The following is a 12,499-nucleotide window of genomic DNA, read 5'->3' as shown; positions in this document are numbered from 1 at the left end:
GAGTTTACTTTTGGACAGTGATCTATTTTTTTCTTAATTTCAGTTTTGGAGACTATATCTTCAGATTTTGTTGACAAAATGTCATCTGTAAAGTTCCATATTAAGATCCTTATATATTCATGCTTATTAACCTACTCAAGAGTTTGTTCTTGTTTTATATCTCTTTTTGTTATTCATCAATTAAGATTCAGTTTGTTTTGTTACTTTTGTTTAAATATGTATGCAGTAACCTGTGGTATAATCTGTAATTGCAGCATTCAGGATGCTAAAGCACAAGGATTGTGGGCTACACAGCAGGTTCCAACCTAGAATTCACAGTGAAACTCACAATCCAGGATAGCTAGCAGCTCCTTGGTAGTTTTGGAATAGGGATATAACAAAAGCCAGTAAATAAAAATGGAAGAAGTTCTATAATTTTTCATAAAAATATGTCTTTTGTCTGAGCTAGAAAAGAAAGCAACAAGTCAGTAAGGTGGCCATGACCTTCAACTATAGAGCCTCAGCATCCATAAAGCAATGACAATCTAACTCATTAGTCACTTGTTATAAATACAGCTCTTGTCACAGAGCATTAGGACATCTGTTGGCTTTATTAGTTAAAGAGTAGATGGTAAAATAACCTGGAAATAACCTGGCCTGGTGTATAGCTAGCAAAAAAGTCCCATCCTTAAATATCTCCCTTGATTGTGTTATGATACTAGAAATCAAACTCAGGTTCTAGGCAAGCACTCTCACACTGACCCACACCCCAGCCCTAAGTGTCTTCCATAAAAATTAAGAGACTACAGAAGATTGAACCCAGATCCCTCCTTGTATATGCTAGGCAAACAGTCTGCCACTGAGCACCATTCTCAATCTTAGCATTTTCTGTAGTAGACTTCTTGGGGGCTAGTGAGTAGAATTGTTTTTTCCTGAAGGCATTATCAAGAAATGCAGTCAGCAATGTGTAAAGAAATAAATTATGTAGAAAAGAACTGGATGGGGTTGCTGGCTTAGTGGTAGAGTGCTTGCCTAGCATGCATGAAGCCCTGAGTTCGATTCCTCAGTACCACATAAACAGAAAAGGCCAGAAGTGGTGCTATGGCTCAAGTGGTAGAGTGCTAGCCTGAGCAAAAAGAGGCTCAGGGTCAGTGCCCAGGCTCTGAGTTTAAGCCCCAGGACTGACAACCCCCCCCCCCCAAAAAAAAAAAAACACCAAAAAAACAGAAAAGAACTGGATGGGAAGCTGATGTGTAGAGTTGGATAAGACAATATTGATGGTTTTTATACATACATATACACACATATGCATACATGGTTGGTTTCCGTGGGTTTTTTTTCCTTCCTTTTAGAAGAAACTTATGAAGTCCAGTGTTTTGCTTGCTCAGCATTATAATATCCAGAGAAATGCTAGAGACTTAAAGAAGTCATCCATGCTTTCAGTCTAGGATGGCTGGCAGCCCTGGGTAGTTTTGGAATGGGGACTGGTCACTGGAAAGATCAGAAGATTAGATCTTTCATCTCTACCTCCCAACTTGCAGGGAGGAAAGAAAGGCTGAAGGTTAAGGTGATCGCCAGTGACCCGTGATTTAGTCAGCAATGCCTAAGTAATGGAAGCTACATAAAAGTCCAAAAGGATCATTTGTAGAGCTTCCACAGAGGTGAGCACGCAAGAGCTCCTAGTGGGAAGCCAGCCCAGGAAGTTCTGTTCTGTTCACCCTGCACATCTCTTCATCTGTACAGATTTGTGTGATATCCTATATAATGCATTGATAAATGGGAAAAAGAAAGAGAGCTAGGGGCTGGGGATATGGCCTAGTGGCAAGAGTGCTTGCCTGGTGTACATGAGGCCCTGGGTTCGATTCCCCAGCACCACATATACAGAAAATGGCCAGAAGTGGTGCTGTGGCTCAAGTGGCAGAGTGCTAGCTAGCCTTGAGCAAAAAGGAAGCCAGGGACAGTGCTCAGGCCTTGAGTCCAAGCCCAGGACTGGCAAAAAAAAAAATAAATAAATAAAATAAAAGATAAAAAAAATAAAAAAAAAAGAAAGAGAGCTAGTCCAAAGGTGATTTTTCATTATTATTATATTAGATTTCCTTTTGTGTGTGTGAACATAGGGTGCGCGTGCGCACACACACACACAATTAGATGAAACTTGCCCAAGAAAGTGTCACTAATGTTTAACAATGAGCATATTTTCAGTTATTTTATAGTAACTCTAAAATCTGGTTTCATCATCTTGATTGCTCCTGTCTTTATGCTGTTATTTTTAGTTCAGAGAACTACTTTAGCTGCTCTTTAAAAAAAAAAAAAAAAGAGGGGGGCAGTTTCTTGAGTATCATTTTGTCAGCCAATACAATGTCTGTGAGTCCTTTGACTGTCTGTCTAGGGTAGGTGCTAAAAATGTTAGCAGGGCTGGGGATATAGCCTAGTGGCAAGAGTGCCTGCCTCGGATACACGAGGCCCTAGGTTCGATTCCCCAGCACCACATATACAGAAAACGGCCAGAAGCGGCGCTGTGGCTCAAGTGGCGGAGTGCTAGCCTTGAGCGGGAAGAAGCCAGGGACAGTGCTCAGGCCCTGAGTCCAAGGCCCAGGACTGGCCAAAAAAAAAATGTTAGCATTGCTTGACTTAGGGGACTCTCCTCCCCTTTGATCACATCATTGTAGAAGATGCTTTGATAGTGCCAAAGCACACAGTACCTCTTTCAAAGTGTTAATTGTGATAGGGTTTTATCTTATGAGCCTCCATTACTCTTATCTTTAAATGATATAGGCCTTTGAAGACTACTGTTCAAACAACAGTCTTCACATTAATATCATAGCTTTCTGCTTAATTTACATATGTAGGCTACATAGTTTCCTTTCCCTTCATTAATCCAGAGGAAAAGGTAATAATGTAACTTAAAATTATAAGGAGCAGGGCTGGGAATATGGCTTAGTGGTAGAGTACTTGCCTTGCATGCATGAAGCCCCTGGGTTTGATTCTCTGCACCACATAAACAGAAAATGCCTGAAGTGGTGCTGTGGCTCAAGTGGTAGAGTGCTAGCCTTGAGCAGAAAGGAGCCAGAGACAGTGCTCAGGCCCTGACTACAAGCCCTGGGACTGGCAAGCAAATTGATAAAGAGCAATTTTAGTGTGGGTAGTGGAAGGTAGAGGATGTCTTTATTCCACGGGAGATGCAAGGCCAGCATTCTCATACAGTGGTATTTCCATTTCCTGGTAGAATGTTTTGCTTTCTTTCCCATTTTGAACACTAAATGCTCCATCTTGAAACATTTTATATTGGGTTGTGGGTCAAATTGTTTTATTAAAGAGACAAGTTACTTATTGTCTTCAGGCTGGCTTTATTTTTATTGGTTGTCTAGAATAGAGTTAATGTGTTTTTAAAGCTGCCAAAAGTGAATGTAATAGGTGGTGTGCTACGGCTCCAGTGGAACTTGCTGGGCTCTGATCAAACGCTTTACCTTTGGCAGGCTCTTTAGTGCTTGTGAAATTCTCATGGTTGGCTTGTTGACTTAAGTTCTTAGAAGTTCTAAATAATAAAAAGGTTGAGACAGAGTCCTTTCAGTAAAACTCTAAGCCCATAGAATGGCTTAAATATTATTTGGATTCTGGAAAACCAATCCTAAAACCCACAATATTTTATTCCTAAATCAACAGTATTTTAATTTATTCCTAAAAACAATAATACTTTATTACTGAGTTTGATTTTCAGAGTTAATGATCCTTATCCAGTAAAGTTAAGTAAATTTTTGACTTTCACACTACCTGTAAATTAATAGCAAAGACTGTGTAATTAAGTTAATTTAGGGACGGCTCAAATTCCATAACCTGTGAAGCATGATAAGTTAACTGTGTGTAGTTTCCATTTGTCCCTGTCCCTTCCCTGGAGCAATTTGTTTCTTTGCTTAGGATTTAAACCAACCAGAAATTTGTCGCACCTCCTACAATTCATTTTTTGGGAGGATCGTGGCAATGAAAAGTTAGTGTTACTAACAGATGAAGGAGTGGTCGCCAGCTTTCTTGTGGTGGTGGGAACTGTTTGGGGGTATACTGTTTGAATCTGCTCTTTCCCCATCTGTTCAGATTCTGATAAGGAGGAGAAACCACCACAGACAGTCATTCCTAAAGAGGTGACACCAGCCTTGTGTTCACTGATGAGCAGCTATGGCAGTCTCTCAGGATCAGAGAGTGAGCCTGAAGGTAAGTCAAGCCGTCTTTTGGGATGAGGTGTGTGTTTTGTTGCTTTTTGCCTTTGGTTCAGTGTGCATTAATAGCATTAGGATGAATAGTCTTTATTTGGTATTTAAATTCCTTTATTCTTGGTTCTTGAGGATCCTTGTCAGAATATTAGTTTATAACACTTGATGTTTATAGGGCATTGTTCTTTATGGAGCACATTTACATAAATTATCTCACTTGGCAAATGCAACCCTATCTATACTGGTGGTTGATGTAGCCTGGGTACAAGAAATGGAGTCCGAGGGGAGAGAAAGATGGCGCCGACAGAGTAGGGAGGCACCCCGACTTGCTCCAACTGAATAGCGAGTTGGGAACTCCAACACCCAACACCCCATCAAGAACCCAGCAAAACCAGCAGCCAGAAGCAGTGGAGAAACGCAGGAAAACTAAAAGGAGCAAAAACGAAGAGCCGAAAACCTACATGGAGCCGGAGAATCTCCGGGGCACCCTCCCCCCACCAGCCAACCCTGGCTCAAACAGGGCCAGGCTGGGAAAGGGGAACCCAGCGATTGGCAGACAGGCTGCCGGGAGTGCAGAATCCAGATAGCGGGAGACCCTACGGTCAGGGTGGGTCCGCACGGGAGGGTGCAGACCAAGACACACAACAGCAGTGACGAGAAGTTCGGGTCCACACCGGGTTTGGACAGGGGGACCCAGCGCGGCAGAAGGAGGGAACCGGGGAAGCCACCATGACACTTTGCCACCCCCTGAGGGACCAACAGCTGCGCGGGACACACACACAATGCAGGATCAGTGAGTCCCCCATTACCCCCTCACCCAATGGGAGACCAGCTATCAGAGACCCAAGACCTACGAAGAAGCTAGATCTCCCTCCCTCCCCCTCCCCACCCCGTGGTTACAAAGAACCCCCAAATCAGGTGGGAAGCTCCCTTCGGGCGCTGGGAAGTCAGTTTAGCAGGGGAAGGACGGAGCAGCCCCAAGGCCCCACAGGTTCCTGAACTGGCAGAACCGGCCCCACCCCCTTCCCAACAGGGGCCGGGGGACAGCCGGAAGTGCAAGCCCCACCCGAGGTGCCTGGACCTCGCGGACTCTTACAACGAAAATCACTGGCGCTGGTGGGCAATACCAGCACAGCAGGGACACCTGGGCCTGATCACGTCCCCCCCTCGCAACGGAGGCGAGGTCTGAGGGTGCTAACCCACACCCGGACAGTCGATCCCACTGGGCCCCACACGTACCGTCCCCCCCAACGGACTCGTGGGAGGGCGCAAACACATCTCAACAACCCGGGGCTCTCTCTGGGAGGCATACCCTGCTAAAGTGCCTGTTGTAGTGGACGCACAGTGCACAGGAGGGCGGGGCCTCCGGCGACAGTGCCCACTCTGGTAGGCGTACCCTGCACTGGTGGGTGGGGCCACAGCGACAGCACCTGCTGCCGTAGACACGCCTACACAGTAGGGAGGGAAGAGCTACAAACCAAACCTGAGAAGCTATCCACAGATCTCCAGATGCGCAAATCACAAAGAAACATAACACAGTTCATCAAAGGGCAAGCCAACACGCCAGCTCCAAAAAGCAGCATGACTGAAGAGGAGATGGAGACTAAAAAAGCAAATGAGGCCATGTTAACAGGAATGATGGAAAGCGTCAGAAATGAAATCAGAAAACAATTCCAGGAGTTTAGAGCGGAAATCTTGAAGGATACCCAGGAAGCCAAGAAAGAAATGGAAGCAAAAATGGATACAATGCAAGCCTCCTTTAAAGAAATGGAAGCAAAAATGGATACAATGCAAGCCTCCTTTAAAGAAAATCTCCACATCCTGAGAATTGAAATGCATGAAAAAATAGATTTAAAATACAACTCTTTAAAGGAAGAAATTTCCATGATCAGAGCTGATATGACAACCATAAATAGCTCTCTGACATCCATAAACTCCGCAATTGAAACCATAACACAAAGAGTGGAACATATGGAATCCAGAATCTCTCGCCTGGACGATGAAGCAGCCGACAACAACCAGAAAATGACCACACTCCAAGAAAAGGTGAAGCTTCAGGGCAGACTAATCCAGGAACTAATGGACAAAGACAAGAGATATAATCTGCGCATAATTGGAATAGAAGAAGGAGCCGAATACCAGAGCAGAGGGCTTAAACATGTTCTCAATAAAGTCATTGCAGAAAACTTCCCCAATCTCACAGGGGACCCCATCCAGGTAACCGAAGCCTATAGGACACCTGGCAGGCCAGACCCCAGGAAAGCCACCCCAAGGCACATAATATTCAAGACTACAGACCTCAAGATTAAAGAGCAAATTCTGAATTCAGCCAAAGCAAAGAAGGAAACTTTCTACAACGGGAAGAGGATTCGAATAACATCTGACTTATCCACACAAACTTACCAAGCTCGAAGTGAGTGGAAGAACACCATCCAAGTACTTCAGGCTAACAATTTGCAACCTCGGATCAAATATCCAGCGAAATTGGAGTTCACATTTGAAGGGAAAACCAGATCTTTCCACACCAAAGAAGAGCTAAAGGAGTATGTGAATAAAAAACCAGCTCTACAGCGAATTCTAAGAGGGGAGCCCCAACCAATGGAGATCGTACAAGACACACAGACAGAATCAGAAAGAAACTTCAATAGCCAAAGTCCAACAGAAAGAACAGCTCACTAAAGACAAGAAAAAAATAAAAGAAGAGGAAAAAACAGCCCAACAAGAAAATGGAAGGAGAAAAAACACCTTTATCCTTGATCTCTTTAAATATAAATGGTTTAAACTCCCCGATAAAGAGGAGCAGACTGGCAGAATGGATTCGCAAACAAAAGTTGACATCTGCTGTCTACAAGAGACCCACCTTACAGCAAGAGACAAAAACAGGCTTCGAATGAAAGGATGGAGCAAGATCTACCAAGCAAATGCACCCACCAAAACAGCAGGTGTAGCCATTCTGATCTCAGACAAGCTGGACTTCTCATTAAAGTCAACTCAAAAAGACAAAGAAGGACACTACATAGTAATACAAGGAAAAATCCAGAATCAAGACATCACGGTGATAAATGTATACTCACCAAACAAAAGAGGCCCTACATATGTCAAGCAAATTCTCACAGAATTACAGAACAAGATAGACCCAAACACAATCATAGTGGGTGACGTTAATACCCCTTTCTCCCCAAGAGACAGATCCAACACCCAGAGGATTAGTAAGGGAGCTGAGGACCTAAATAACACCATTTCCCAAATGGATCTAACAGACCTATATAGAACCTTCCACCCTACAGAGACCCAGCACACCTTCTTTTCAGCAGCCCATGGATCATATTCCAAAATAGACCACGTCATAGCCCACACAAAGAACCTCAGCAAATATAAAAGTATTGACGTCATCCCATGTATTATATCTGATCACAGTGGATTAAAGGTAACCCTCAACAACAAAGGATACCACAGAGGCTGTACACACTCTTGGAGGCTAAACCCCATGCTGCTATCCAACACTTGGGCCACAGACCAAATTAAAGATGAAATCAACAAATTCATAAGCCACAATGACAATGAAAACACATCACAAAGAAACCTATGGGACACAGCTACGGCAGTACTGAGAGGCAAGATCATTGTCCTCAGCATTCACATTAAAAGAATGGAAGCAGAGCAGGTGAATAACCTCACCATGAAACTAAAACAACTGGAGAAACAAGAAATGACAGAATCTAAAACGACTAGGAGGGGAGAGATCACAAAGATTAAAGAAGAGATAAATCTGATTGAAAATAGAAAGACCATTCAACAAATAAATAAGACTAAAAGCTGGTTATTTGAGAAAATAAACAAAATTGACAGACCCCTTGCAAGACTTACAAAAAAATAAGAGACTCATATACGTAAAATCAAGGACTCCACCGGAAAAATTACAACAAGTACACACGATATTCAAACAATCATAAGGAGCTATTTCCAAAGCCTCTACTCAGCAAAAAACAATAATTTTACAGAAATGGATCAATTCTTAGAGAAGTACAAACTGAACCAAGAAGAAATAAATCAACTAAATAAACCAATAACTTACGGTGAGATACAGGAGGTAATCAAGAACCTCCCTACTAAGAAAAGCCCAGGCCCAGATGGATTCACCAACGAATTCTACAAAACCTTTAGTGAGGAGCTAATACCAATACTCCTCAAACTCTTCCGCGAAATAGAAACAGAGGGAGAAATCCCAAACTCATTCTACGAAGCTAGTAATCATACTCATTCCCAAACCAGGCAAAGACCCAACAAAAAAAGAGAACTACAGACCAATATCACTAATGAACACAGATGCAAAGCTCCTCAATAAGATATTAGCTAACAGGATCCAGAAACTGATCAAGAAAATCATACACCACGACCAAGTAGGCTTCATCCCACAGTCACAAGGATGGTTCAACATCCGTAAATCAATCAACGTAATTCACCACATAAACAGATCTAAAATTAAGAATTACATTGTTATCTCAGTCGATGCCCAAAAAGCCTTTGACAAAATACAACATCCATACCTACTAAAAGCTTTGGAGAGAACAGGAATAGATGGAACATTCCTCAAAACAATAAAAGCCATATACAACAGACCAACTGCTAATATCATATTAAATGGAGAGAAACTTAAATCATTTCCCCTAAACTCAGGAACAAGACAAGGATGCCCACTCTCCCCACTTCTGTTCAACATAGTGCTGGAATCCCTAGCCATAGCAATAAGGCAAGAGGAGGACATCAAAGGGATCCACATCGGCAAGGAAGAAATCAAGTTATCCCTATTTGCAGACGACATGATCTTATATCTGAAGGACCCAAAAAACTCAGTACCCAAACTCCTACACCTAATAAACCAATTTGGCAAAGTAGCAGGATACAAAATCAATCCACAAAAGTCAGCAGCTTTTCTGTACACCAGAAATATACAAACAGAAAAGGAAATTATGGAAACAATTCCATTTACAGTAGCCAAAAAAAGAATAAAGTACCTAGGGATCAACTTAACCAAGGACGTGACGGACCTATTCAATGAAAACTACAAAAATCTAATAAGGGAAATCAAAGAAGACACAAGGAGATGGAAAGACCTCCCATGCTCATGGGTAGGCAGAATCAATATAGTGAAAATGGCCATATTGCCCAAATTGTTATACAAATTCAATGCAATCCCTATCAAAATCCCAGCCACATTCTTCACTGAAATAGAGAAACCAATCCATAAATTCATATGGAACAGCAAAAAACCTAGAATAGCCAAAGCAATTCTAGGCAAAAAAAGCAGTGCAGGAGGTATCACAATACCAGACTTCAAGCTCTACTACAAGGCCATCTTAACAAAAACAGCATGGTATTGGTATAAAAACAGATCGGAAGACCAATGGATTAGAACTGAAGACCCAGAAATAAAACCGCACTCTTAAAGCCAACTGATATTCGACAAAGGAGCTAGAAACATACAATGGAATAAACATAACCTCTTCAACTACTGGTGCTGGGAAAACTGGGCAGCCATATGTAGAAAACTCAAAGTAGACCCAAGCCTATCACCATGCACCAAGATCAAATCAAAATGGATCAAGGACCTCAATATCAGACCTGAATCCTTGAAACTACTGAAGGACAGAGTAGGAAGGACACTAGAACTTATAGGCACAGGAAGGAACTTCCTGAATAGAGTCCCAGGGGCACAACAAATAGGGGAAAGACTCGACAAATGGGACTACCACAAATTAAAAAGTTTCTGCACAGCTAAGGACATAGCCACCAAAATAGAAAGACAGCCAACCATATGGGAAAGGATCTTTACCAGCACAGCAACAGACAAAGGCCTGATATCTGTCATCTACAGAGAACTCAAAAAACTAAGCCCCTCCAAGCCCAATAAACCTATTAGGAAATGGGCAAAAGCGCTAAAGAGAGACTTCACAAGAGAAGATATAAAAATGGCAAAGAAACACATGAGGAAATGCTCAACATCCCTGGTAGTAAAGGAAATGCAAATAAAAACGACCCTGAGATACCACCTCACTCCAGTTAGAATGGCCTATACTCTGAACTCAGGCAACAACAAATGCTGGAGGGGGTGCGGGGAAAGAGGAACCCTTCTCCATTGTTGGTGGGAGTGCAAATTAGTACAACCACTTTGGAGAACAGTATGGAGGTTTCTCAAAAAGCTCAATATAGACCTACCCTATGACCCAGCCATACCACTCCTAGGCATCTATCCTAAACAGCAAAACCCAAGATATCAAAAAGACATTTGTACTTCCATGTTTATCGCAGCACAATTCACAATAGCCAAAATATGGAAACAACCCAGATGCCCCTCCACAGACGAATGGATCCAAAAAATATGGTACTTATACACAATGGAATACTACATAGCGATTAGGAATGGTGAAATATTGTTATTCGCAGGGAAATGGTCAGAACTCGAACAAATAATGTTGAGCAAGACAAGCTTAGAACACAGAAAACAAAGGGGCATGATCTCCCTGATATATGACTGTTAACAAAGGGAGACGGAGAGACAGTAGAGACCAAGTCTGTGAATACTATATATGTTCTTGATGCATTGTATATTGTATATTGTATATATGTCTACCTGACCTAGAGAAGGGATAGAAAAACAGGACGTAAGTTATCACAAGAAATGTACACACTGCCCTACTATGTAACTGTACCCTTTTTGCACAACACCTTGTAAAAAAATTTGTGTTCAATTAATAAAAAAAAAAAGAAAAAAGAAATGGAGTCCTTTGAGATTCTTGCTCAGAGGCCAGTGCTGTTTGGGAGGCATGTCTTAGCTTTAGAGATGATATTACAGGGCTTTATATGAAATTTGTTATGACAAGCAAGTTTAATCTACAGTGTCTTTTTTTGGAGGGGGATGAATATAATTACTATAAATAGACTATTGATCTAATGCCAGGTGATATTTTTTTTTCGGGGGGGGGGGGTTGGTGCTGGTGTTTGAACTCAGGACCTAGTCCTTTTTATGTAGGTGCTCTACCACATGAGCTACACTGTCATATCAGCCTTTCTTGCTTTGGCTGTTTTATGCCTCAGCTAGTACAGTATTCAATTCAATTTGTACTGTCTATGTAGCTGATATTACAGGTGTGTAATGTCTAACTTTTTACTGGTTGATGAGGGGTCTTGCACACAGTTATGTTGAGGGTGGCCTCAAACCATACCCCCGAGCATTTAGGATTACAGGCATGAGTACTTTGCTAGCCAGAATCAAATGTTCTAATCCAAGGTTTGTATTGATAGTTCAGCATACATTTGGTGAGTAAGCCTATGTCCTATTATGGACACTTGTATTGTAATTTTATTTAGGTTTCTCCTACCATGAAAAAGCTTGTGTTGCCTATGTGTCTCAGGAGAAGTGTAGTCAAAATACAGTAGCTTTAGTTAAGTCAAAGTTGGACTGTAATAAAGTTAAGAATACAGTCTAAGCTTTTATTTAGAATGAAGATTTGAAGATAGTTGGATGAAAATAACAGCTTATTGAGTATTGATTAGGCTAGAGATAACTAATGTTTGAATAGTTGGAGGATGTTGAATAAGGAAGAGTTAGGCTTCAGTATGAAATACAAATATAATGTGAGAAGTTTTAAATTAATAAGCTGTGGTGTGTTTTATTCAAAAACAACTTGAAATGTGAAGTATAAACTACTTTAGCTTTATCAGAGTACTCCTTAACAGATAGTGGCCTATTATTTCAATTTTGGGAAAACAACTTATTTCTTACTCTTGTTTCAAATATACTGATCTGAAGCTAGAGTCATTCTTTGAACACATATTACATTTCTCACCTCTCAGTTATATTTATAACAGGTGATATGGAAGCAAACTATTACAAGATTACTGAATCCCATAAAGACAAGCTAATAAGCTAATTCTTTCTTCTCTTTTTTAAGATCTAAATACTGTTACACTCATATCTTTATTTTGAGGCTGCCATCACTTTTAATTGGAAGGAAGAAAGGAAGTAGGAAAGGATCTTTGAGCTCTTGTGGTTTCATTTTATAGGTCATATATCATTAAGTGTGCTATGTTGGTTGTGGCAGAGCAGATATAAAACATAGGTTGGGGACTTAAAAAGCCTATAGAGGCCAATTATATTACTTTCCCCTAAGGACTCTGCGTGTCATTTGCTGCCGTCCTGAACAGTAATATAAAGCCTTTCCTAGGTAGCAGAAGATACTATTTAATAAAATAAATACTTAGTTTTATATAAATTCCTTTTGACTCATTACTTAAAATTCTTTGCTTTAGAAGAG

The 12,499-nt window shown here is 41.4% G+C and overlaps 1 protein-coding gene across 1 annotated transcript in view; it reads left to right on the top strand.

Moving 5' to 3' along the window:
* Nufip1 (nuclear FMR1 interacting protein 1) overlaps positions 1–12,499 on the top strand; it is a 39,297-nt gene that overhangs the window by 23,714 nt on the left and 3,084 nt on the right. Inside the window, exon 8 of the mRNA XM_048341339.1 lies at positions 4,069–4,185. Within this exon, the coding sequence (XP_048197296.1) occupies positions 4,069–4,185 (117 nt within the window). The remainder of the gene's footprint in view (positions 1–4,068; positions 4,186–12,499) is intronic.

The sequence above is a fragment of the Perognathus longimembris genome, chromosome 3 (genome assembly GCF_023159225.1).
Source record: "Perognathus longimembris pacificus isolate PPM17 chromosome 3, ASM2315922v1, whole genome shotgun sequence".
In the NCBI taxonomy this organism is placed as follows: Eukaryota; Metazoa; Chordata; class Mammalia; order Rodentia; family Heteromyidae; genus Perognathus; species Perognathus longimembris.
Note: the sequence above shows the minus strand (reverse complement) of the source record. Positions and strands in the feature narration are given on the sequence as shown.